General features: G+C 42.3%; 3 protein-coding genes and 2 non-coding genes across 7 annotated transcripts; 1 reads left to right on the top strand and 4 right to left on the bottom strand.

The window, feature by feature from the left end:
* Window positions 1-119: 119 nt before the first annotated feature.
* LOC124474388 (sodium/potassium-transporting ATPase subunit alpha-1-like) lies at window positions 120-7,077 on the bottom strand. The gene is made up of 22 exons (XM_047030441.1): window positions 6,941-7,077; window positions 6,599-6,706; window positions 5,989-6,048; window positions 5,545-5,748; window positions 5,310-5,423; window positions 5,070-5,204; window positions 4,862-4,979; window positions 4,396-4,664; window positions 3,987-4,295; window positions 3,712-3,846; window positions 3,435-3,627; window positions 3,155-3,330; window positions 2,873-3,009; window positions 2,522-2,672; window positions 2,226-2,394; window positions 1,965-2,119; window positions 1,744-1,867; window positions 1,406-1,551; window positions 1,133-1,263; window positions 878-979; window positions 654-745; window positions 120-323 (listed from the first exon to the last, which is right to left on the bottom strand). The coding sequence occupies exons 1-22, from the start codon at window positions 6,950-6,952 to the stop codon at window positions 295-297; spliced, it is 3,069 nt and encodes a 1,022-aa protein (XP_046886397.1). The 5' UTR covers window positions 6,953-7,077; the 3' UTR covers window positions 120-294.
* Window positions 7,078-17,253: 10,176 nt separating this feature from the next.
* Window positions 17,254-21,700, top strand: LOC124474507 (general transcription factor IIF subunit 2-like). 3 transcript variants are annotated; one of them, XM_047030704.1, is made up of 10 exons: window positions 17,255-17,447; window positions 18,181-18,254; window positions 18,368-18,386; window positions 18,472-18,607; window positions 18,810-18,821; window positions 19,770-19,829; window positions 20,251-20,332; window positions 20,417-20,516; window positions 20,612-20,755; window positions 21,014-21,700. In XM_047030704.1, exons 1-10 carry the CDS (start codon window positions 17,382-17,384, stop codon window positions 21,134-21,136), a joined length of 816 nt encoding a protein of 271 aa, XP_046886660.1. In that variant the 5' UTR covers window positions 17,255-17,381; the 3' UTR covers window positions 21,137-21,700. The 3 variants fall into 3 exon arrangements, with proteins under 3 accessions (XP_046886661.1, XP_046886662.1, XP_046886660.1); XM_047030705.1 differs by lacking the exon at window positions 19,770-19,829 and having other exon boundaries at window positions 17,254-17,447; XM_047030706.1 differs by lacking the exons at window positions 18,810-18,821; window positions 19,770-19,829 and having other exon boundaries at window positions 17,254-17,447.
* Window positions 21,701-22,116: 416 nt separating this feature from the next.
* Window positions 22,117-25,027, bottom strand: LOC124474509 (translationally-controlled tumor protein homolog). Its single transcript, XM_047030708.1, has 6 exons — window positions 24,912-25,027; window positions 24,239-24,312; window positions 23,860-24,047; window positions 23,451-23,556; window positions 23,023-23,139; window positions 22,117-22,514 (listed from the first exon to the last, which is right to left on the bottom strand). The coding sequence occupies exons 1-6, from the start codon at window positions 24,937-24,939 to the stop codon at window positions 22,512-22,514; spliced, it is 516 nt and encodes a 171-aa protein (XP_046886664.1). The 5' UTR covers window positions 24,940-25,027; the 3' UTR covers window positions 22,117-22,511.
* Window positions 22,668-22,799, bottom strand: LOC124475086. Its single transcript, XR_006956886.1, has one exon. It is a non-coding gene; the product is annotated as a small nucleolar RNA SNORA31 (small nucleolar RNA).
* LOC124475085 lies at window positions 23,301-23,373 on the bottom strand. The gene has a single exon (XR_006956885.1). It is a non-coding gene; the product is annotated as a small nucleolar RNA SNORD58 (small nucleolar RNA).
* Window positions 25,028-25,105: the final 78 nt, after the last annotated feature.

Genomic DNA, 25,105 nt, shown 5'->3' with positions numbered 1-25,105 from the left:
AAAGTATTTGAACTATCTGTGTATTTGTATTTTCCGAGACACGTTTTTATTTATGATCCTGAGCAATTCATTTATTTTAAGGATCAATTCCTTTAAGACAGATTCTAATAATTCAAGAGTTACTGTTAAAGTGTTATTTATTTTACAATCACAAAGTCACAATCAGAACACCCCAAGTGCATCCCAGAGCCATATTGCAATGCTCACTGTATCACAGCAGTCAGATTTGGAAGTACTGTAATACCTAGATGTCTGAGGAGTGGAATCTGGGGATCTCGGGGTAGCTTCTCTGCCTCAATAGTATGTTTCTTTTTCCACCCAACCTGCAAAAAGACAACATCAGAGAGACAGTATTTAGAATTGTATGATGTTGAAATCTTTATCTGATTGTTTTGCGGTTAAGCTATCGACTTATGTCTTATGTCGAACAACCTGAATATCAACAAACATATAGGGGAGACCAGGGTAAGATGTCACACTGTTCAGTTATGTCTTTTACTCTTAAACCATAAGGTTGGTTGTCAGAAGTCCAGTTAGATAATTGTTTGCCCTTCTGATTAGAGTTGATCTTATTTAGTGCCAAGTGAAAAAATAAATATGCTGAGAGGGCACCGCAGTCCTATATATGGGGTGGAATAATGGGGCAGACATACCTCCTGGGTTGCGTCGCATGATGTACCTCCGAGTTTCATCATAGACAAAGATAAGCAGTGTGTAGGGGAAAGACCAGAACCACCAGGCAGGTCTGAGAAGAGAGAAGCCCAAGTCCAAAGTGTTAAATCATAACACTTGTAAATGGGCAAAAACACAAAAACAAAACAGAAAGAGAGAGAAAAATGTATTATGCAATATAAACATGTATTAGTTGTCTACTTACTTGAGTGGATACATTCTAAGAGCTACATCCATCCCAGGGCAGTAAGACAGGAAGGCAGCAAGGATTGTCTCTTCAAATATGCCAAAGATCAGAACCTTGTTCCTGAGATTTGAAAGATGGACCATAGATATCATCATACTATGGCAGATATTGCTGCTATGTGTACAAAGGGCATATGGACCTTTATCTAGCCAAGAAATACTGACAGATATAGAAATTTTACTTGTGAAAGAAATGTGTGTCCTTGATTCTTACCTCATTCCCTGTTGAATGAAAGAATTCCTCCTGGTCTTGCAAACAATGAGACAGGCCCACTGGACAAGCACAATGGTGACAAAGAACGAAGTGTGGCACGTGAACTCCACAATCTTTCTGCTCTCGTGTGTCTGAACAATGGAGTTGGAGATGACACATATCAGACGAAGGAATAACGTATGAGGAGTGTCAAATCAAATCAGCAACATCATGCTTTCTGTTGTCTGTAAAGCACATACAGGTTCGGCATGACACATGTTAAGGCATACTAACCCACTGCTGTCCATAACTGTCCTCCAAGTCATTCAGGTCTTTGTTTTCCCAGTTAATTCTAATGCCCAGCAGGTCCCAGGGGTAGAATCCATTCTCAGCCAGGATGACAAAATAGACAAAGAACCCGGCTGTGGCCTGAATCACACCTGGAGGAAACAGGAAGAGGTAAAAAAAAAAAAAAGAAGGTTGGGTGAGATGTTAGTTTTCAGACCCTACACAAGTAAACATGATAAGAGGAAATCACTTTGTCAATAAATCGTTGTCAACAGTGAAACAAAATGTATTTGTGAAATCTGAAGACACAGTGGATAGAGATCCACAATTCAACAGATATTTACCAATTTGACCATAAGCCATGCTAATGAGTCGCTCGTTCACCAGCTTGTCTGTCACAGGGTTTCTGGGCTGTCTCTTCATGATGTCACTCTCAGCTTTTTCATAGGCCAAGGAGATTGCAGGAATCTGAAAGGTAAGTATTAGATTGACAGTCAGATTTCAGTCAGATTTAAAATATATCCACTTATTTTATGTATCTGGAAATATATCAGGAGTTCTTCACCATGTCCGTTCCCAGGTCGATACAGAGGATGGTGACCGTTCCCAGAGCTAGTGGAATTTCGGCAATGATAAAGAGGAGGAAGGGGGTAATCTCTGGAATGTTACTGGTCAGGGTGTAGGCAATGGACTTCTTTAAGTTGTCGAAGATCAGACGACCTGAGGTTAGATGGAGATATGAGGGTAAGTATTAGTGGTTACACATGGTTGCCAGGATGATTAGATGACCTATTGAAGTAACTATTATCTTCAGAGCTGCTATTACCTTCTTCTACCCCAGTCACAATGGAGGCAAAGTTGTCATCCAGAAGGATCATGTCAGCAGCCTGTTTGGAGACGTCTGATCCAGCAATGCCCATGGCAACACCAATGTCAGCCTTTTTCAGGGCAGGAGAGTCGTTCACACCATCTCCTGTCACAGCTACAATCGCACCCTGTGTATTGGGGACAGTACTAATCTGAGCTCTCATTCATTGGTTTTTCCATTTATTTATTATCAAACAGATGACTCCGTTTGTGTAAGGATTGATGTGTTTGTGTTTGGTCGTTAATTATAGTTACCTGGCGCTGGAAACCCTCCACAATGATCAGTTTCTGCTGAGGTGAAGTTCTGGCAAACACAATCTCAGTGTGGTGGGCCAGAATGTTGTCCAACTGCTCTGATGTTAGATCCTTTAGATCACCACCATGGACCACACAAGCCTTGGCATCTCTGAAAAGTTACAAAAACAATTATATAACAATTATAACTATACTGTTTACAATATAATAAGAAATATCATGAGGGGGGAATGTCCCTGTACTTACTGTAAGTCGCTCTGGAATGTCTGCTAAATGACTAAATGTCATGAATACATAGTAAGGTGCTTATGTGTGATTAAATAAACATGAGCATTAACAACATCTAAGTACCTTGGGTTAACCTCTGTAACTGGAATGTTCAGGCGAGCAGCAATGTCCTCAACAGTCTCATTTCCCTCCGATATGATACCTACACTCTTGGCAATGGCCTTAGCTGTGATTGGATGATCACCAGTCACCATGATGACCTGTATGGGGGTATTGACTTTTAGTCAAATGTGATAACATGAAGCGTAATCTATGTTTGCAAATTAATCGGAACAAGATATGACTGTCTTGGTCTTATTATAATAGTACCATATGTAAAGTGAGAGTCAAGTTTCAAAGTCCAACCTTAATTCCAGCACTCTTGCACTTGCCCACAGCATCAGGCACAGCTGCACGGGGAGGATCAATCATGGATATGAGGCCAATAAAGCACAGGTTCTCAGTGGGGAAGTTCATCTCCTCTGTATCGAAGTCAAAGCCCTCAGCAAACTGATCATCAGGAAGCAGAAAATGGCAGAAACCTGAGAAAACAGACAGACAGAGTAAATTCTAAAGTCTTCGGTTTAGTCTGAACAATGATCAACGGCATTGCTGCTTTTTCATAGGAGTGGTACCCAGCCCTCACCCAGAACTCTCTCTCCCAGTCCACCCAATTCCATATAGGCATCCTGGAAGGCGTCTTTCATCTCATCGTCCAATGGCTGCTCTTTGCCCTGGATCAAGATGGTGGAGCAGCGGTCTAGGATCCTCTCAGGAGCTCCCTTCATCACTAGCAGGTGCTTGGACTCACTTGGCGTTGAGGTTTTATGAACGGAGAGCTGCGAAAAATAGAAAAAAAACGTTTTAAACCATTTTACGTTAAAATGGGTAGCATTTAGTCCTTCCCTGACTCAGCTGATTACCTGGTATTTGTTGGTGGAGTTGAATGGTATTTCAGCTATGGCGGGATTCTTTTCTCTCATTTGTTTGACAGAGCCACAGCACAGCTCAATGCACTTCAGCAGGGCAGATTCTGAGGCATCGCCAGCTACATCTCTCTGTGAAGTCACAAGGATTTGGAGGAATTTTATTTAAATTCTTAAAAAGCTATACATTGTTTGTAAAATCAATAGTACAAACAATGTCTGAGATTATACAGGTGGATAGAGCTACTAGTAACATCAGTCTGAGAAATTACTTTCAAGATTGGGACATTTGTCTGCTCTGCCAGGAAGACAGCACGGTTGCAGAGGCCAGCAATTCTAGCCAGAGCAGCCCAGGTGGCAGAGCTCTTGTCGAAGGAGGTCCCACTCTGGTTCTCAGTAGTATCGGCTTCATGGATCTGGTTGTCAAACCACATGTGGGCCACAGTCATCCTGTTCTGGGTCAGGGTGCCAGTCTTGTCGGAACAGATGGTGGAGGTGGAACCAAGGGTCTCCACAGCTTCAAGGTTCTTCACCAAGCAGTTCTTCTTGGCCATGCGCTTGGCGGTCAGCGTCAAACACACCTATGACAGAAAGCAGAACCATTAACATCTGATTCATATAAAATTAGTAGACCAGGATATTTGCAATGTTACTCAACTTTTGATTTTCATCAATACTCACAGTGACGGTAGCCAGAAGACCTTCTGGCACGTTGGCAACAATGATTCCAATAAGGAAGATGACAGCCTCCAGCCAGCCATATCCCAGGATGAGGGACAGGATAAAGAAGGACACACCCAGGAAGACAGCAACACCAGTGATGATGTGGATGAAGTGCTCAATTTCTTTGGCAATGGGTGTTTGACCGCCTTCCAGGCTTGAGGCAAGTGAAGCGATACGACCCATTACTGTGCGATCACCGGTGTTGATGACAACACCTTTGGCAGTGCCTTAAGAAAAAACAAAAGGAAATTATGGTCTTGACGTGTCTGAAATGTAATAGATCTTCATTTAATGTTGAATGTCACAGATTCGGACCATGTTTTTTCTGCATTTCAATGAATAAACCATTGCTCTCTGTTGTGGTAATAAGAATGCATTATACAGTGTAAGAACTGTTCATGTGGCCAATCATTGAGTTGTGTACCTTCAACACAGTTGGTGGAGAAGAAAGCGATGTTCCTGGTCTCCAGGGGGTTGTCATTGGAAAATTCAGGGGTACGTGTTTGGGGTTCAGATTCACCAGTGAGGGAGGAGTTGTCCACCTGAGTGGAAAGAAACAATCCACAGTTAAGTTTCTATGTATGATCTTTTTGAAAAGTTGGTGGTTTAGGAAATTTGATCAAAAAACCCACCTTGCATCCTTGGGCAGAGGTGATTCGTAGATCAGCTGGTATCCTGTCTCCTCCTTTCACCTCCACCAGATCTCCAATCACCACCTCCTCAGCATTGATGTTCTTCTTCTCACCATCACGGAAAACTAAGGCTTGCTAAAAGGCAAAAAGTAAGTGAATCGGTCCATCGTACATCTGAAAGTTGGACACACTGCCTGTAGGTCACCTGTATCTTCTTTTTCAACACACATGAAGCAGTACCTGTGGGACCAGTTTCTTGAAGGAATCCATGATTTTTGAGCTCTTAGCCTCTTGGTAGTAGGAGAAACAACCAGTGATGATGACGACTGCAGTGAGTACAACACCCAGATACAACTGAAAGGACAGAGAATAAGACATTCTTACATACTGCACCCAACAGTAACCCCAAACTATATCTGAGATATTGTTTTAGAAGATATAATGTAATTGGTAAATATTGTACATCCGTCCTTACATTGTCATGGACTGGTTCACTCTCATAGGCCGCCTGGATACCATAAGCCAGCAAACAGAGTATAGCACCAATCCATAGTAACATACAGAATCCTCCAAACAGCTGCCTGCAAAACTTGACCCATTCGGGGGTGGTGATGGGAGGAGTCAAGGCATTGGGACCATCACGGGCTAGGTACTCCTTGGCACGGGAACTAGAGAGACCCTGGATCCAGGTTGAGGAGATGGAGATGAAGGAGAAAGGGATGAGTGATATTGGTAAGGGGTTAGAAAATTACCATTTGCACCCCTTTGGTTCCCCCCCCTTCAGAAATGGGGAAAACAGGTAGGGTAAGCTACTCTTTACCCCAGCCCGACTTCTCTGCATAATACATAAAATAATAATAATAATACAATTAATTTACACAAGATTAATGTCTAATAATACACACATACACTGACTCACCCTGTTTGTGTCAGTGTTGTATTTCCTTTGGAGTTCATCAATGGTCAATTTATGATCATCCTAAAAACGAGAGGATGTTTGCTGAGAGTGAAATAAGAGTGATAATGGTAGTAATAAAGTAGCATGGTAACTAAACGATCAACTGCAATCCAAAATTTGCAGTTTTCTGTCTGGGAAATGGGGGGGAAATCTGGGATTACCAATTTTTGTGATCCCAGAGTTATGGAGGGTGTCCCCCATCAGCCCCCCCTTAATTTGAACCTTACTGTAGTTACAACAGGGAAGGTCTCATATTGGTGACCCACACAGGATGTTCCGTTCAAACAGCCCAGGGTAATACCATTGCAAATTGTATTTCGCTTTCAAACGTAAGGAATCTGTTAATCTATTAAAGTGCTATGGTAAGCTTTGTTAACTAAACTCAACTGAAATCAACAATAGGTGCACGAGCGACTAGCCTACTTGAAAATACATTTTTGTCACAAACCAATACCTGGTTTATGCATCTGGAGATGCATCATATCTGCGTTATTGAATTCACCTCATAATTGAGTTTGATTTATATTAAATTGCACATGTCTTTTCACAAAATAATAGTGTTGTTGCTCACCAGATCAACCTCCTTCTTCAGTTCATCCAGGTCTTTTTCCTTTTTCTTTCCATTCTTATGCTTTCCATTTTCATGGGTTGCGGACAGTTTGTAGTTAACTTTGCCCTTCTAAATCAAGACAATAACACAGATGAGATACTTCTCAATATCCATCTGCTACATCTAAAACATAGTGAACCTAAACCACATAACAAAAACATGACTTTCTTTAAATTTAACAATGTTGTTATATTTATTTTTATGAATATTATGAAAACATGAATTGTGAGATGATTGGAAGTTGCAGAGGGTTAGATCAGATGAAATCCTGATTTTGGAAAAGCCAAACCAAATTTAACCTACTCCATGCCCCATGGTTGTAGCCCTGTAGCCAACGCTACTTTTCGGTCCTTGTTGAGAGTACTCCACCAGAAAATCTTCCCTGTTTGTGTTGCGCTCACTCTGTCCTCAGACTCTGGAGTTCCATGGCTGGATGACTAAGGAGTGCCTACCTTTATACCTTTAAAAGTCCTTGCTCAGTTTCCTCGGAGATGTAATCCAAGGAAATTAGGAAGGAGCATGAATGGGGGCCTCTAATTAGTTTATTTATGCAAACTTTACCTGTGCAGGTAGGTCATTTTCACAACACGCACTCTGAATGAAAGCATATTTGTTTAACGTTTACAGTAAAAATGTGGGGTGGCAAGGGGACAGGGAGAGATGAAGTGATAAAGTCATGAAGGGTAACTAAACTCTATTATCTTGTAATCGAAACAGTTATACCATTTAACAGCATGATGCACATGCATGTATCTTTTGACAGGCATCTTTGTCATATGTTTATGTTCTCTTTCCAGACAATAATAGTTATCAAATGTACATCAATCATCTGAAGTTAAAAACTTCATCAAGGACAATCCCAGTTCCTGGTTTAGGTATATTTGAACATGACATTACAAAAGAAAGGAGTAAGAAATTGATTGGTGGATCAATTGGTACTTCAAATGACTCATTAGATTGTTCACTTTCATTGCTTAGCCGTTGCTGGTAGAGTAGACTATCATATTCAGATCAAAAGATAGTGAGTGAGGGCGGATGTGCATAACCTTGCTATACAGTACACGGGAACACAGATTGTCCCAATGATTGACTCGATGTTCCTGGTAGTGTGTTTAGTAAACGTCTACTTGTTTATGTCTACTCAATAACAGGCCATCACATCTCACCATTTTGCGCCGCATTGATTTACAATATCAGTTGTTATGTGTTAACAGATTCTGTCATGGCTCTAGTCTCATCGTTCGTAGGAAGAGCGCCTAAACACCAGTGATCCACATGATTATCACTGAGGTGATGGTGTAAGTGGTCAATAGTTGATGGTATATTCTTCTGATAGCACCTTTTTTAAACAGGAGTCTACCAGTACCCAGTGGGTCATCAAATATCAAAGTCCAAACAGACTCCTCAGGCTGACCTTTGCAGTGTCAGTCCAGATCTTTGGAAATCTTCTAACTGCACATATTTCATTTGTATTTCCCTTCCTGAACAATGAGTTCACCTCAAGGACCATTGCCTTGAAGACAGATTCTAAAGAGTTACTGTTGAAGTGTTATTTATTTTAGAATCACAATCTCACAGTTGGGACAGCCAAATACATCTCAATGCCTCGTCAAAATGCTTATTATATCAGGGAGTCAGGTGGCTGAGCGTTGAGGGAGTCGGGCTAGTAATCAGAAGGTTGCCGGATCGATTCCCAGCCGTGCCAAATTATGTTGTGTCCTTGGGCAAGGCACTTCACCCTACTTGCCTCAGGGGGTATGTCCCTGTATTTACTGTAAGTCTCTCTGGATAAGAGCGTCTGCTAAATGACTAAATGTAAATGAGTCAGAGTGGAGTCTGGGGATTTCGGACAGCCTCGATAGTACGTTTCTTTTTCCACCCAACCTGGAAAAAGACAACATCCATCAGACACAATGAATTTAATTCAACACTACACGACCATGCATGTCTAGTAATCTGCATTAACAGATTGTTTTATGGTCAATCAATCAAGTTTTCTTTTTAGCCGTCAGTTATTTGGGTGAAGTATTCATCCTGGCAGAGCTTGCTGTGCTGGGATCAGTACCATAGCACTCTCCATAAGGAAACAGCAATACTCTGTGATCTGTGAATTGGAACTGAGTCAACTGAGCTTAAATCAACAGCGCGAACATTAACAAACAATAACCTGTTTTGTCATGGAACTATTGTATATTTCTCAGGAAAGATATAATTGTGATTACATTTTTGCTCCAAGTGCACTGCTGTTAATGTATGGGGTGGGGCAACAATGGGGGGACATTTTGTACCTCCTGGCCTGTGTTTCATGATGTACCGCTTGGAGAGAAACAGAATAAAATATGCTGTCATGAAGATAACATTGGAAATACAAACAAAAAAGCAACAAAATATTGTACATTAATATGTTTGTTTGTGGACAAAAGTTAAAAATAAGTTTTGTTCAAACAACTATTTTTCTCATCAGGTTTTAGTTAACATTCAATTGTCCATTCACCTTGACCAAAGCTAACATAAAGTGCATACCCTTGACACACCAAGTCATAGATGTTGTCCTTTTATGCTGCCATGACTAGAGGTTACTGATCAGACTACTGTTGGAAGTCTGTTTGGTAAACATCTGGTTGTTTGTGGTTGCTGGTCTGTAACAAGAGGCAGTTTGTAAGAAAAAGATGGGGGAGGAGATGGAGAAAGACAAGAGAAGAGTGTTTGAGAAGTGCGTGAGCAAGTGAATGTGAATGTGTATACTTTTATGCCTGTGAAAGAAATGTTTGTCTTCGCAAAACCAACCAACACATGCTCATTGACTGGACTGTGTGGGCAATAACTTGTACATTTAGTCCCAGGAAAATGTTTGGTGTTTTAAATGTTGGGAGAGAGTTTACTGAGGATGGCTATGAGGAGAACTGTATGGTTTTGACCAAGGGGAATCATTTAAACTCTTCCTGCCTCTGATATGACATGATAGGTTTAATCTAATCAGAGCTATATGTTTTAGATGTCCCAATGATGATTGAACTAAGTCCTACCAATCCTTGACCCAAGAGGTAAGTGACAAAGTGAGAGTAAGACATGGAAAACAAATACAGAAGAAAGAGAGAGGAGAAATGCTTCATCAATCATTCCTATTCTGATTGAACTCAACCCGTAGATATTGCAGTTCAATCTTCTTTTTTTGGGTGATGGAAGTTGTGCAGAACCAGCATTTGTTCTAACTAAGATGTGGGAGAGAATATCTCATTTGTGGTTGAAGTGTCACATAAACAAATACACAAATAGACACACACACGCAAACATATACACACACATCTGGCAAATACCAGCCTGGCTTGATCCCTTGATTACAAATGAGGAAGAGACTGTGGCATGAAGAGGGGGTGGGGAAGTGAAGTCAGAATGGAGAGATGGAGGAAGACAGTAGTCTGAGAGGATAGAGAGAAGAGTGGGGGAAGGCTGAACGTCTGAATGGAAACAAAGAAGAGAGAGAGAGATTTAAATGAAAAGAGAGGGAGAAAAGATGAAGATTCTCATTTAATTGTATACACTATGTGTATCTGGCCAGTGTCCCCGTCTCTCAGAGCTGCCATGTGACAGAGCTAAACTTGTCCCTCATGTTTAGCTTACTCCCAGAGGAAAGAAGGAGAGAGTGAGGGAGAAACATGAAGCAGAGGCCTTAGCAATAGACCTGGCACGACAAACAAAGGGCCTCTGTCCAGAAAGGACACACACATACACCCACTCCTACACCCACTCCTACACACACACACCAACAAACAAGCAAACAAAAGCATTTTCCTAGCCAACCGAACTTCACACATTGAAGACAGTCTGAGAGTGCTTCTCTCTGTTGCTCTACTATGAACTATGACATGACCTATTTGGCCGGTATATTTTCAAGCCCAAACCAAGCCTTTTATTTTGTGCAAGCATTTAGTGTGTGCATGTGTATGTGCAAACAGTGTCTTCTCACTGAAGAAAGAGTCGGTGACCAATTTCTTGGTATTGAGAGTCATGTCACACTTGAGTTGCTTTACTGCCTGTTTTGTGGATTCTGTGTGGTTTCTGAACTTCCCTTAAAGTAAAGTGGAGTTCCAGGGAGTGAGTCAAACAGAAGGATAATCAACCTTAGGCTATGGTACTTTGAATACGTTAACTCTATCAATACCTCAGAGACAAGACATAGCTGACAACTCTCACAGTGGAGTTGGCTATGGAACTGGGCTGTTCTTTTAAGGTCAAAAAAGCTGTCTTGTAAAAGTACCAAATAAGTTATGTGAATTACATGGTAGTGGTTTCAAATAACAAGGCAATTCTGTGAGACAGAGAGAGAGAGAGAGAGAGAGAGAGAGAGATAGAGAGAGAGAGAGAGAGAGAGAGAGAGAGAGAGAGAGAGAGAGAGAGAGAGAGAGAGAGAGAGTCGAAAAAGAGTGAGGCAGTGTAAATGTGAAAGTTACATGACAGTTGTAAAAAAATAGAAACGTCTTAAATAGGTATGTGAGGAAAGTTTGATGAAGTAAAAGGCAGGAAAAAAATGCAAGAGAGGGACAAAGGGAGTGTAGTGAAAAAGTTAGCAAATTCTTGCAGGTGGGGGGGCTGGTCTGAAGTCATGTGATGTGTCTGTCCTTGAAGAGGTCATTGCTGTCCCCTACAAACACTCTCTTTGTCTATGACTGTCTCTACCCCCCTCTACCCCACTGTTTCTTTTCACCACTTTCTCCTTCCGCTCTCTTTTCTTCCTCATCTGTTTCGTTTCTCTTGCCTTCTCTCTCTGTTTCTTTCTTATCCCTCTGTCCCTTTCCCTTGCTCTCTCTCTTTCTTTTTACTTCTCCCGGGTCACTTCTCCCTCTTCCTCTCTCTCTCAACTTCCACTCCTTTTTCTGCATATTGGACACCACTGAATGGAGAGACTCCCGTATTTTTTCTTGCAAAAGTATTGTGCAAAATGATGAGCATACACACACTCCCTAGGTTTATGTTCAGTCATCCCTCCCCATTGTCCCTTATCACCCCCTCCCTCCCCTCCTCCAGATTCCAGACCAGAACCCTCCTCTTTATGACTGACCTAGAGGGTCCCCTGAGATTTTAGCATTCCCTCATGGAAAAATACCAGAAACCCATAACTCACTCACATTCAAATTCACACAGACTCGCACACAACATACACACACATGCACACACACATTTGACCTTTGTTGCATAGGACTTCAGAGGGAGACAGAAGAAAGGAAGGAGAAAAAAAGAAGTTAGGAATAAATAGAGGGGGAAGTGAGTTCCCTCTCACAGACTCAGAAGGAAACATCTCAAAATAATAAAAAAATAAGTATTTAATGAGACCCGCATAAACCTAACCATGTATGTGTCTAGGCAAGGGGGAGGAATATACTACTACTGTGTGTGTGTAAGTGTGTGTGTGTGTGTGTGTGTGTGTGTGTGTGTGTGTGTGTGTGTGTGTGTGTGTGTGTGTGTGTGTGTGTGTGTGTGTAAGTGTGTGTGTGTTTGTGTGTGTGTTATTAAGTGAGGCCACGCTTTCCTCTCCCCATGAGGCCACTTCCCCAGATGGGCAGTGCGTGATCTGAAGAGGTACTCTTCAAATGTCATCTACCTCTTTGTCAGATACTGAAACACACAGAAAATCTCTATGCCTGACCAGTCTTAAAGGAAGTGGTTTCCAAGTGTCAATGTGGCGAGATGTTGCTTAGCAACAACGGATAGTCATGGTTGGAGAAGCTGGGGTCAGTTCTGACTGTAAAGTGGAAGGTTGACAGCTGAAGGTTGTGTGGTGTGCTGTGTGTCTGTGTGTCTTCCTGTGCTGTGTGTCTGTGTGTCTTCCTGAGCTGTGTCTACCAAATGCCATGCTACACGAGAGTCAATGTTATTTTAATGCAACACACAGGGCATCAGAGCAGTAACAGGGCTGGACGAGAGCTGGTAGAGATCGTCTACCAACATGTCTCAGGGGGCTAATTAAACTTCAGGAGCAAGAGGGAGTAACCACTGGGATCTGATGTGTGTGTTTGTGTTTGTACAATGGCAGCTTTGACTTGTCTTCAATCATACATACACCAAACACAAGTCTCTGCATTTCACTCAGAATTGTCTTTCTCTTTCTCTCTCTTTATCAATCTATCTCGCCCTCCCTTCCTTCCTCCCTCTCCCTCATTTGTTCTCTCTAAACACACCCTCTGGACCCTTTTCATTTTTAACCCTCGAAGCTCTGTTTCCATAGCAACAGTCTTCACCTCATTTGGCTGGACACATTCCATAGTTGAATCAACCCCCACTCCTGATGCACACACACACACACACACAACCTCTGCTCAACAATCTTGTGTGTCTTCAGTATTCAGATCTACTCAACTCTACATCATGTGAATGAATAATGAATAATCCTATGATTTACAGGTATTGTGTTGTACAGATTGTGTTGTGGTTTTAATCAAAGGTTTGTGGTAGACTTTTGCGTTGGAAGCTACCAGCAGCCAGAATTAAATTGAACTCAGAGGAGTGTGTCTCTCATTTGCTGTTGTTTTCGGTGTCCATTTCTCTCACTCTGTCACTCTGTCTTTTTGTCTCTCTTTCTCTCTCTTTCATGTATACGTGTGTGTGTGTGTGTTTGTGTCTACCACCCCACCCTCAAACACACACACCATGTCAACTGAGTGTGAGAAGTTATGAGGAAGATGGTTGAGCAGTGAGGCTGACCTTTCATTGTCTGTGAGAACAGCTGGATTCTAACAATGACTGGGGTCACACTTCCTTTCCTCTTCCCTAACCTCCATTTCCTTCTGTTTCTACTGGGCAGGTGAGGTTCCCATGGAGATGGAGGAGGGCAAAAAGACAAGTGTTGGGGTACAATTAGATTAACAAGAAAATAATTCTCATCCTGCTTTTCCTCACTCTCTCACAGACACACACCCTTAGACTCGACTACCCCCCCCCCTCACTTAGCCACACATCACACCACTATGGCACAGATGCTCAAGAGCTAACCCGTCTTCTAATTAAAGCCTATGGAAGGAGCCATCAAGCTTGCATGGCTTGCAGGCTAATGATGGTTTTAAATAATTTCTATATTAATGCTAAAGCTGAGCTCGACACGTGCTAAAACCAAATCTCAACAAGGAACATAGGGTTTGATCTGACACCTTTATTTATAACACACAGCTTCTCTTCTGACATTTACACACCAGCAAAATGTCAGGAATGTTTGTGTTTGGTTAGAGGAGTCGATCATGCACATCCATATGTCTTGAGGACAGTTATAAGTTACTAAAACAGTCATGTATGTAAAAAAAGAGAAATAGAAAAAGAGAAAAAGATGAGAAACACCCATTTAGAAATAATATAATGATCAATTATATATTTTTTGTAATCCCAAAAATGAAAGCAGAAGACAAGCATGCGTACAGTGTCTCCTACAGCTTCACAGGGCCAGTTTTACAATAGGTTTGTGCTGAGCAGACAATTTGTGATAGATTGCACGAGTAAGAGAGGATTATTTTACCTCATGCGTGCTTTCCACCAGCCCCGATGCAGGCTGTCATATTTCCATGACATTTATGATGCCTTAGCCACAGACGGGGGCAAACAGGGTAGGGGTGGGGGTGGATCATCCTTATCTTGTTCTCATCTCTGCCACATGTGTTGGGCTGTTGGGAACCAAACAAGCTTAATTAAAAGTCTGAGAGTGAGAATGATAGAAAAAAGAAAGAAAGGAAAACAAACATACAAGCTCACCCACAAACAAACAAGTGAACTAAGAGAAGGAAATGAAGATAATATTGTACTGGCAATACTAACAATCCCTGTATAATGAGGTTTTATATTTTGGTTAATAATTCCCCAAACTAACCCAGCTTCCGTTCTCTCGAAGTGGGAAAAGGTGGAGAGATTGAGGCTTTTATCTCTGTGTGTTTTTTGTGTGTGTGTTTTCATTCATGTTTTATTCATGATCCTTTTGCTTTTATCTATGTCATTTTTGCTTCAGAGAGAGATCACATCTACAAGTGTAGGTCTATCATGATCTTGTCTTACCTAGTAGAAATAGGTTATACTATTTAGTATATATTTACTATAGGAATCAGCTCTACCTGCCAAATTGAAATGACCATATTTATACACATAAAATCATTTTACTAATACGATTTATAGATATTTAATGGGGTTGTTAATGGAACAAACACAAAACTGCAGGTTGACACTACAGACCTGCTACTTCAGTATCCCTCTTGAAAAATAAATAAACCTTTGCAGCTCTGATCAGCAGAACTGTGAAATAAAGAATAACAAACAATGATAGGGCAAATAGATGTCATTGCATTTATAGATTATAGATAAAGCATATCAGCTTTACATTAATTGGCAGTAACATCTGGCAGCTATGATCACAACAAATTTCATCAACGTTTTAGAAGCACTGTCTGTTCATATTTCAGGTGGATTTTTACTGTGAGAGATGAGAATGTTCCAGTCACTCATGCATACCTCTGATTACAGAACACTCCACAGTGGAATTCACTTCCCTCCTGCAAGTGAATCACTAACACAGACACAAAAAAGTAACTGAACATTGTATATAGGTACGGGTTTGGCATGTTGAGAGGTAGAATAGATCACAAGTTACTAATTTAAGAGTGAGGTAATTAAGGCCATCCGGCCACCAGGGGTTCAAAGAGAGAGAGCAGCTGTGTGTGTTCTCATGAGTATGTCAGCATGTGACTGCCATGGGGTTGGTAAAGATAAACATACATGAATGTATGATGTCAAATTCATTAGACACAGAGTTTGACTTGCTGGAGGCCATATGTGTTTGCAATGTGGTCCACACACACATCTTGGCTTCATTCACAAAAGCGAGTGAGGCTAATGATGTTTGTAACATGTTCTGAGCTCTGTGTGGTTTTAGTGACAGCTGTTAAGCCTGGGGGTAAATTCAGGTTTTTGCCATGAAAAAAGTGTGAATACATACATTTCCACACTTCCCTATGTATGTGTGTGTTTGTATGTGTATTTGAGCATGTGTAGATATAGAACAATTTAATATATGTGTGTGCATGTGTGTTCATACATATGTGTTAGCCTGGTTAAGCAGGTAAGCGTGAAGTGATATAGGACAGGGCCTTATAGGCTGCAGATGCTAACTTAGGGCATCAGGTGAGGTGATGCTTCTGTTCTGTGTGTACTTTTTGGAGTGAGTGTGCAAACACCTGCCTCAATATACCAAGTAAATGTGAATGTTTGGAGACTACAGGCTGGTGAAAGCAAGTCACTTTAACAAATGGGAATACCATTTTGTGAAATTAAATGTATACTGTCTATGTTTGTGGTGGTAGGAGTTTAAGCAAGTTCAGTGTCTTCCAACTGTATGCGTGTGTTTTTGCGCATCCTCATTCCATCAGATGTGCTTGTGTCCTATCCAGGAAGGAATACACTGCTCAGAAAACAAACCCATTCCAATCCTGCTGCCGTCCATACCTCCCCAGGACAAATAACCAGTCTCTCTTTGCCCTAGTCCGAGCACCATGAAGACACAGTCACAGATGTTGTTGTTCTTGCAAGGCCCTCCTTCTGCCTTTCCCAGATTCCCCTGTTGTTTCTCTCAGCATGCTTTGGGGTCTGTTGGCCCATTGGGTGGCAAAGTATGTGGCGAGGTAGGGGGGGGACGTGGTCAAAGGCTCAAAGGTCACTGATCCAAAATGGGGTTTCTCTCCTCTTCTTCTCTACTCAGGTACGTATTTACATGTGAGTCATCTTCTCTCTTATCTTATTAAACAAGCTGCCTGTCATTATTCTGCTCTCCTACTCATTCCCTCCATCATTTTCCTGTCTTTATCAAAGCTCTGTAAATAAAAGAGAGGAAAGAATGAGGGGACAGACACACATGCATGTACGCACGTACATACACACACACACACACACACACAGCAGCGGTCGGAGACCCCTAGTGCTACCCCTGTTAGTGTGTGTCCTCTTGGGACTGGTGTACGTGTGTGCAAACACTCTCACTTGTTTCCAGCGTTACCAGGGTACACAGAGATACGTACTCACAGACATAGCCTACATGAGAAATGGAGCCCTTTGAGGTCAACCTAAAGATAGATGCCCTGTCAACACATCAAAACCATAAATGCTGGGTGGTGTTTAGACCTATAGAAATATTCTCTGAACAATTGAAAAAGCCACACAACCGTTGAAGAAAGCACAACATCTTTAAAAAAATAAATAAGTGCCATTGTCTGGTTTTCCCAATCGTACAGTGTATTTCTGATCTCAAACATGTTATTTTCATCCCCTTAAAGACACGGTCCTTTAAAAGTTCAAACTCATTCCAACAATTCGAAGGATAGAACATTATAACGTCGTAACGAGCAGCAATAGATTGATGGATCATTGGTGCCCTCTATAGGACATCACAGCAGAGGCTCTCTGTGATTAGCTACTCTGCACCATGTGAAAAGCTTTGTGTACATATGTAAATACATGATAATATATCGTTCTGGCATGATGTTTTACAATTTGCGTGGAACATCCTTGGTTTACTATTTTATGCAACGCAGTCCCTTTCACCTAGACTAGATAGAGCTAAAATATTTAGCTAATTCATCCAAGCCTCCGTATCTACATCCGCACTACATCCGGCAATTCGTAGCCTCTGCCTTTGGCGTTGTTCTCTGGTTGCACTCACTGTTCTTCAGAGAAAAACGTGTTTTAATGGTAACCGGGAAAACGTCACCGCCACTTTTTTAACATGTCAGAGAAATCAGAAGTGGATTTAACTGGTGCTAAACAGAATACTGGTGTATGGCTGGTAAAGGTAGGGTTGGTTCCAAAGCTTAAGTTAGCTCATATATTGCAGCAAATAGCTTCTATCTACGCTACTACTAAGCTAGCTAGAGCTAGCTAACTACACAGTTATTATCACTAGTAGTAGCCTAGTGTAGAGTGTAGGCTACTTAATTACAGTTATTCTACTCATTCTACCCTGTACTAATACAGCATGCATGCAAGCAACAAAATGTCATTGTGATACCAGCTCAGTAACCGAGCCTTAGTTAACTAACTTATTCAATTCTATGATGATGGTTAGCACAACAGTGGCCTAGCAGAGGTAGAAAAGTACGGCGATAATCATACTTCAGCATTTGTTAAATTCGAGATAACTGGTAATGTGTCATGTGAAAGTGATAAAACGCCTTTTTAAATTTGCATGAGTAAAAGTCTTGAGTATATGACCTAAATGTAGCTAGCTTTAGTTCTAAGCTACTTCAATATTGTAGTAATATAACAAGAAGATTAAAATGAATTGAAAACTGGCATACTTGTTTTTTTATATGAGCTTTAATGTCTGTGGTTTTGCTCTGTTGTCATTATGATTTCTGGAATATAAAGCTACATTAAACTCACATTATGATAATTCGCACATCAATGCATCCCTGTTAATTAACTTAGTTGCGTTATATCTCCCTGTAGTAAATAGACATTACAAATTCACATCTAAATCTATCAGACCACGTACCTTAAATCACAATGTTTGTTTTTACTTACAGGTGCCCAAGTACCTGTCTCAACAGTGGGCCAAAGCGTCAGGCAGGGGCGAGGTTGGCAAGCTCCGAATTGGCAAGTATGTTATCCCGCCTATTTTTCGATTTAGTGCTAAAGCATTATGTGAAAGCTGACAGATACGTGTCTATTAACACATAATAATCTAATCATTGTTTTCTTGTATTATATCAGGAACCAAGGGAAGGCAGAGGTAAACACATCAAATCTATGTCAAATTGCCTGTAAGTTGGTAGCACAACACAGCGTTACTGAACAAAATGACTGTTCCCATATAGGTGTCTTTCACATTGAACGAAGAGCTAACTGTGATTGATGGTATCGACAAGACAGTGCGGGCACCTCGTGACCACCCCTTCACCATGCAAAGTGTAGGGGGTCAGACTCTCGCCGTTTTCACAGAATCCTCGTCAGGTGAGGAGCATCACCGTCATACCGTCACATTCAGCAAATTATGGATTGTGTGTGTCACCAATGTACGGTGGTCATGAAGGATGTACAATAGGGTGTTCCTGGGAGACCCTTGTTTTACACTTTACACTTCGTCTACGAAGTTGTCATGAATTTCAGGTTGATTATTTCTTGTGCTTTGTTTTGGTGTAATTGTGTGTTATAGAGCAGCCCAGGGGTAAGTCCTGTGTGTGCTGGTGGAGGTGGCCTCCCCAGTACCACATGTGCTGTGCTGCTTGCCTTGTTTGGCCTCTCCTACATACTCCCTCATATCTAGCCTCTTCACCTGATCTGACCTGTCTCTCTCCTGCCTCAAGTCTCTAATGTTATTCCTCATCACTCCTTCACTCTCCATCTCTCTATCTTTTGTTCACCCCCCCTTCTCTTTCCCTCTGATATTTGTTGGATTTGCACCAATCAGAAATCAAGCTTGTTTGAGCTAATTCCATTCAGGTTTGATGCTTGCTGTTGCTAGTGCCAACAGAGGACTCTCCTCAGTGAATCATCTGACCTATTCCAATCTACCAGACCAGTAGAGCTGGCTGTGCTGCTGCTTCATGCACAAAAGCAAGCCAACAAACCAACCATTGAATCCTCATGGATCCTATCCTTTCATCTTTATTGATCTGGTGTGGTGGTCTTGATTTTTATGCATGGGCCTGTTACTTTGAATGTGCGCACACCCTCTCCTGCAGGCCAGTTCAGCACAGACTGTGAGCTGGTGGGGGCGGAACGCCCATCTTTCGCGTGTCAAAAGTTCTCTTTGGCATCTGCTGGCATTTGTCTATGTGTGTTTGTTTGGCTAAACGTGTGTGTGAGAGAGCGTGGCCTTCAGACATTTCATGGGTGGAAGATGGATGCCCTGGTGTGCATGGGCCACTGTCTCAGCACTGAAGGGGAGCAGTCACTAAATCCTGGTGTGATGGTTCTTACTATCCGACCCCCCTTCCTCCCCTCCCTCCCTCTTCCTCCCCTCCCTCCCTCTTCCTCCCCTCCCTCCCTCTTCCTTCCCTCCCTCCCTCCCTCCCACCCACACTCCCTCCCTCCCACCCACACTCCCTCCCACCCACACTCCCTCCCTCCCACCCACACTCCCTCCCTCCCCACACTCCTTCCTTCCCTGTAGGCCAGTTAGAAGAGAGATCTGATGGCAGCAGCTCAGTTGCAGGGGCGGGGGCAGGTCCAGGTGAGTGTCCAGTCCAACTGTCTCTCTCTACCCCCCCCCTCACTGAGCGGCTGGGAGTACCTTGCCGGGTGGGGGGTCAGGGGTCCTTCACTGAGGGGCCTCTAAAAGCCGCCCCACCTCTCAGTTACAGCCCCTGCTCTCACTACAGCTAGGCTGACGGCTTCACAGGAGAACCGTTTGTTGTGTCTCTGTTCACCGTTCAAGACCACTGGACTCTCTCTTGTTCTGTGGATGTGACTATCAACACTGACCACACACATCTAGCTGCCAGTGAAAAGGAAGAATTGTGCCGTATCACACACACACACACACACACACAGACACAATGCACACGTGTATGCACTCAAGCAGAGAAAAAGTCCCTTTTGCCAGACGAGGTAACAATGATGTCACCAGCGTTGACCACGTCTCCTCTCCACAGACAAGATAGCCCTGGAGGGGGTGGTGGTCCAGCGGGCAGAGTGCCGGCCTGCTGTCAGTGAGAACTACATGAGGCTGAAGAGGTGGGTGTACGATGCAGACACGCACATACAGAGCAAGGGGTTGGTCAGAAGAACTGAATGTGTGTGTGTGTGTGTCTTTTTCAGAATGCAGATCGAGGAGTCCTCCAAGCCTGTTAGGCTGTCCCAACAGTTGGACAAAGCTGTCACCAACAACTACAAACCGGTGGCCAATCATTCCTACAACGTAAGTGCTCTTATCCACACGTCCACTTTCTTGCTACCTCTGCACCTACTTTCCAGTGAAGTGAGTCAATTGTGTGTGTGTATGTTCTTTCTCAGCTGGAGTATGACAGGAAGAAGAAGGAGGAGGGCAAGCGAGCACGTGCTGATAAGCAGCAGGTGCTGGACATACTGTTTTCCGCTTTTGAGAAGCACCAGTACTACAACATCAAAGACCTGGTGGACATCACGAAACAGCCTGTGGTAAAGCAGCTTTTGGTGCTACAACCTCTATTGCATCATTATATGATAGCCTTGTCCCAAATTAGTGATGACATCATAGCTTTTTCCCAAACTTATTTTCACTACTTATTATGTCTTATCACTTTGTTTTGTCCGGATTTAAACTCTTCGTGAGGGTTTGGATGCAACGAGGCATTTTAGTACAATTTCACTTTGCAGAAAATACTTTGAATCATAAACGTTTGGCCTGGAGATCCCATTCATCCGTTCCCCTTCCAGATTTACCTGAAGGAGATCCTACGTGATATCGGCATCTACAACGTCAAGGGAACTCACAAGAACACCTGGGAGCTGAGGCCAGAGTACCGCCACTACCAGGGTGAGGAGAAGACCGACGAGTAGGTCACCCTGCCACCTGACCACAAGCTCACCCACCATGGGTGGAACTGGAGCCTGCTTCTGGTTGACCTACACCAACCACCAGAGGGCAACAGCAGATGCCCCTCCACAAGCCTATGAAAAGGGGACAATGTTTTTAATGAAGAGGTGCTGTTAGCGTAGTAAAACGTGTGTTTTACTGTTTTTATGTAGTGTTGGAAATGTAAACACTTATTCTTCAGACTCCACTGGGCATATTTTTATTATGTAAAAGCAAACGGCCACATTACACATACAGAGCTATGTGTTCAGTCAGATCCCAATGCATTCATCGTTGCAAAGTAGGGATAGTTTTGCTGACCAGTTGAATTAGGTGTGGATAAAAAAAAATTCCTAATATTTGAAATAGATTTGGCTACAATACATTTTAGGAGACTAACCTTTTAGAAAGGAACAGAAGGGTTTGTTCTGGTGGTGGTTCTGTACCTACATACTTTTTTTTTTACCACACCCTTAAGGGAAAATGCAGCTCCTGGATTGAGTCAAGGTTTTATGTAATGACTACTGGAATAAAATCAAATTTTTTAAGTGGTTTTATCAAGTTGATCCTTTGTTCCACAGTGGTCAATTTACCACCTTTTGTCAGAATGTACTCCTGAAGCAAAACTAGATTTAACAATTCATAATCTGTATATGTATCATCAAATGTACATTTTATTACTGAAATTAATGGCCAGAACCAAATTAATTCGCAAACTAAAAGTTTTACATATTTTCAAAGGAAACTTTTTTTCTCAAACTCAAGACGTATAACTATAAATATGCAAACCACGACAGCCATTGACTCCGCGACTAGTTTAGTGAAATCCACCTTTATCCTCTAGAGGAAGGGACAGGACATGGGTACGAGTAAAGAACAAAACATTAAATGTATATGTATTGGCATTAAATAATATTATTGGTGTAATCCATAATAATTTATAGTAAAAGCAAGCACAAGTAGATGGTGTTTCAGCCTTAGGCCCGTTTATTTAATCCACAACTAGTGTCAATGAGTCCTTTTGTGATGAGGGGTATATGTGACTGTACGTCTGACATACACCCCCCCACAAGCTTGCGTGGTTAAGAGTCCATCCAGCAGGGAAGGGTGGGAAGGGGCCCAGTTTACACTGATGCTGCAGCCATCAGTTTACCAACTAGACACAACGTCACGCCAGCCTCCAAGGACCAAGCCGAGGAGACTGGCAGGGAATTGAGGAGCGTGGTGGGGTACCAAAATAAAATCAACAGCTTTTTTCCAGGCAGCCTGGGAATGCAGAGTCCAAAGTCCATGATTCGGTTGGCGGTAACAAACAGGTCACATCCGATCAAGGCACTTCCAAATGGGAGTTTTGATGATTTACTGTGGGTGGACAAGGTCAGAGGGGAGAGCACATTAGAATTAAGTATGGACTAACCTGCTAAACACTGAATACCTATGCCTTTTTACAATCTGACAGGAATGCTACCAAATATATAAGTTCATCAACAAGACTCTGGTCCTTGATAAGCCAGATGGTGTTCTCCTTTCATCTATCCAGACTGCCACAAGGCAGTCAAGAGAAAGTATAAGGAAAGTTGATTTGGCATCCGAGTGCAAACACAGAAGCTATGGTGATTGCAGCTTCAGGTCTATCAGTGGATGCCGGCCATTATACAACTAGTGTCTTAACTATTCAAAATGTGTGTAGTAACTTCCGTAACCATCCATCTTAGAGGTCTAATATAAACAAACAAAGCAATACACATGTGTCCATCATATTTCCAGCCAGTCCTTCATCAGTATAGAATGGCAACACTTAACGCCTGATCTACAGGCTGGCGTTAGCAGCTACGCAGCACCACAGGGGAAACTGAATGAGCACACGTACAACTTTCTCTGCTTCCAGTCCATCCTTGAAGAAGAGCATGTAGGGTGTGACACCATCCTCACGGTAGTCCAGCAGGCCGATCATACCGTCAGGGTTTTGGCCCTCACCCATGAAGAACTAAAAGAGGAAAATTCCAAATAAAAAGGATAATTAAGACAAGGACATCTCTGAAATTCTTTTAAAGTATTATTTTAAAGCCCCCCTCCGCCCCTTTCAAAAGGAGGGCTGCAGCATGTTCCTTTTCATATGGGGGGCTTATCATAAAAGGTAGGCAACAACGTACTCAGATTTAATATGTTATTTTCATGGGTCAATACCTCCAAAGGTGTCCTAAGATTGTCATCACTGTACGTTCCATTATAGTTCCATAGTTACACCATCGGTGCACAACACCTGGATATGAAATAGTCAATGAAGGTGATTCACACCTGGTATTTGTCGATGTTCTCCAGGATCATCTTGACACACGCTGGGGCCTTAGCCATGAATTCTTTAACTCTGTCTGGGTTGGTCTCCTCCAGTTTGGCCTTGACGCTGTGGATGATATGAGAAACACTGTTAAATGCCAAATCCTAGTATGCCTTGCACTAATTATAGAACAGCCCTGCCCTGTTGAATCATAAACCGGTTTGTTCTGTCGTCCCATATTCAATCCGAGAAGCCACGTTAAGGCATGCAGAAAGCGCAGGGACGTCAATGTTGCATCACTATCATTAAAACCCAAGGCTCTCCACTGAAGTGGGAGGTTCAGGCTGTCAAGGATGCAGTGGACAGTCAACAATGACCGTAAGTTATAAAGCTTGAAAAATCCTAACGGTGGATGTGAAACACACTTACTCCTTGAGGTACTTCTTAATGTAGCCGCTGTATGCTTTCTTGTCGTAAGGGGAGGTTTCCTGGAGGTTGCTGTTTAGGACGATGTCAACACCACTGATTGTGCTGCCAGCGCAGCCTTCGTCGCCCCCCTCTGCCGACGCATTGCCCCCGATCATGGAATCGTCAATGTTGTCTGTTCTGCTGGTTAGCTGATAAGTCACAGGAAACGAGGCATATCACATTAAAATAAAGTAATAATCCAACTGATGTTAAGTCTAGGGCTATACATTTTAAAATAAGATTATAACTGTCACGGGTCTGCCCTTTACTTGGCTTGTCTTGGGATGGAAAATACTCGATTGAAAAGATAAATCTGAAAGCACACAAATTGTCTACTCACCTTCCCTGTGACTTCATACATCATACCATCGGATGTTTCTTTGACTTTGAGCGAGTCTGAAAACATCTCGTCTCCTGTTGACGATGAAAGGGAAAAATCTGGTGAGTCATACATATCCATTTAACGCATTGAAGTATTAGGACTCGGAACAAGTAAAACTGCAGCTGACTTGCTAACTAGTCAACCAGCCTTATGGCTTTGTCTCGTAATTTCAGCACAGCCATTTATGAGAAGTGGTCGTTGGCTGGTTAGCTGGTAGCCTAAATTGAGTGTAGCGACCAACTCCGCCCGTAGCATACTTTTTTATCATGGTTTGTTACTCGATCCGAGCCGGTCTAGGCCATGCCTATCCTATGCTTCGTCATGATAAGCCTGCGGTTTTTGCCGCTAGTTCTGACGACCAGTCCATTTGCCGGTTAAAGGTAGTTAGCAACTGTTCAAATATTTCAAAACGTTCCCCAAACCATTAAAACCATCAACTGAATGTAACTTGTAAAAAAAAATACGCCAAAATACATGTTTTTGGGACTTTCATTAACAAACATAACTCTTCTCGCCCCACAAAGGCACTTCCGGTACCGGTAGGCCTCTGAAATACAATGCTTATTTATAAACACCTTCTATCGATGGAATGGCTACAAAAAAACACACCAATATGTACAAATATAATTACCGGTGATGATACACTTGTAGATGATCATTTTGCTGGAAAACTGGCGTGACGTTTAAGGGAAGATGTTTAAAGCTCCCTACTAGTCGAAGGACTCAGTGAAAAAGACCGATCACAGAGATTTTGCCAACTTAAAGACCACGGGGAAGTTGACGTCATCGTTAGTACACACAGTCGCCGCCTAGTGGAAAGTTTCA

This window comes from Hypomesus transpacificus, chromosome 12 (assembly GCF_021917145.1).
Source record: "Hypomesus transpacificus isolate Combined female chromosome 12, fHypTra1, whole genome shotgun sequence".
NCBI lineage: Eukaryota > Metazoa > Chordata > Actinopteri > Osmeriformes > Osmeridae > Hypomesus > Hypomesus transpacificus.
This window is presented reverse-complemented; position numbering and strand designations above follow the sequence as displayed.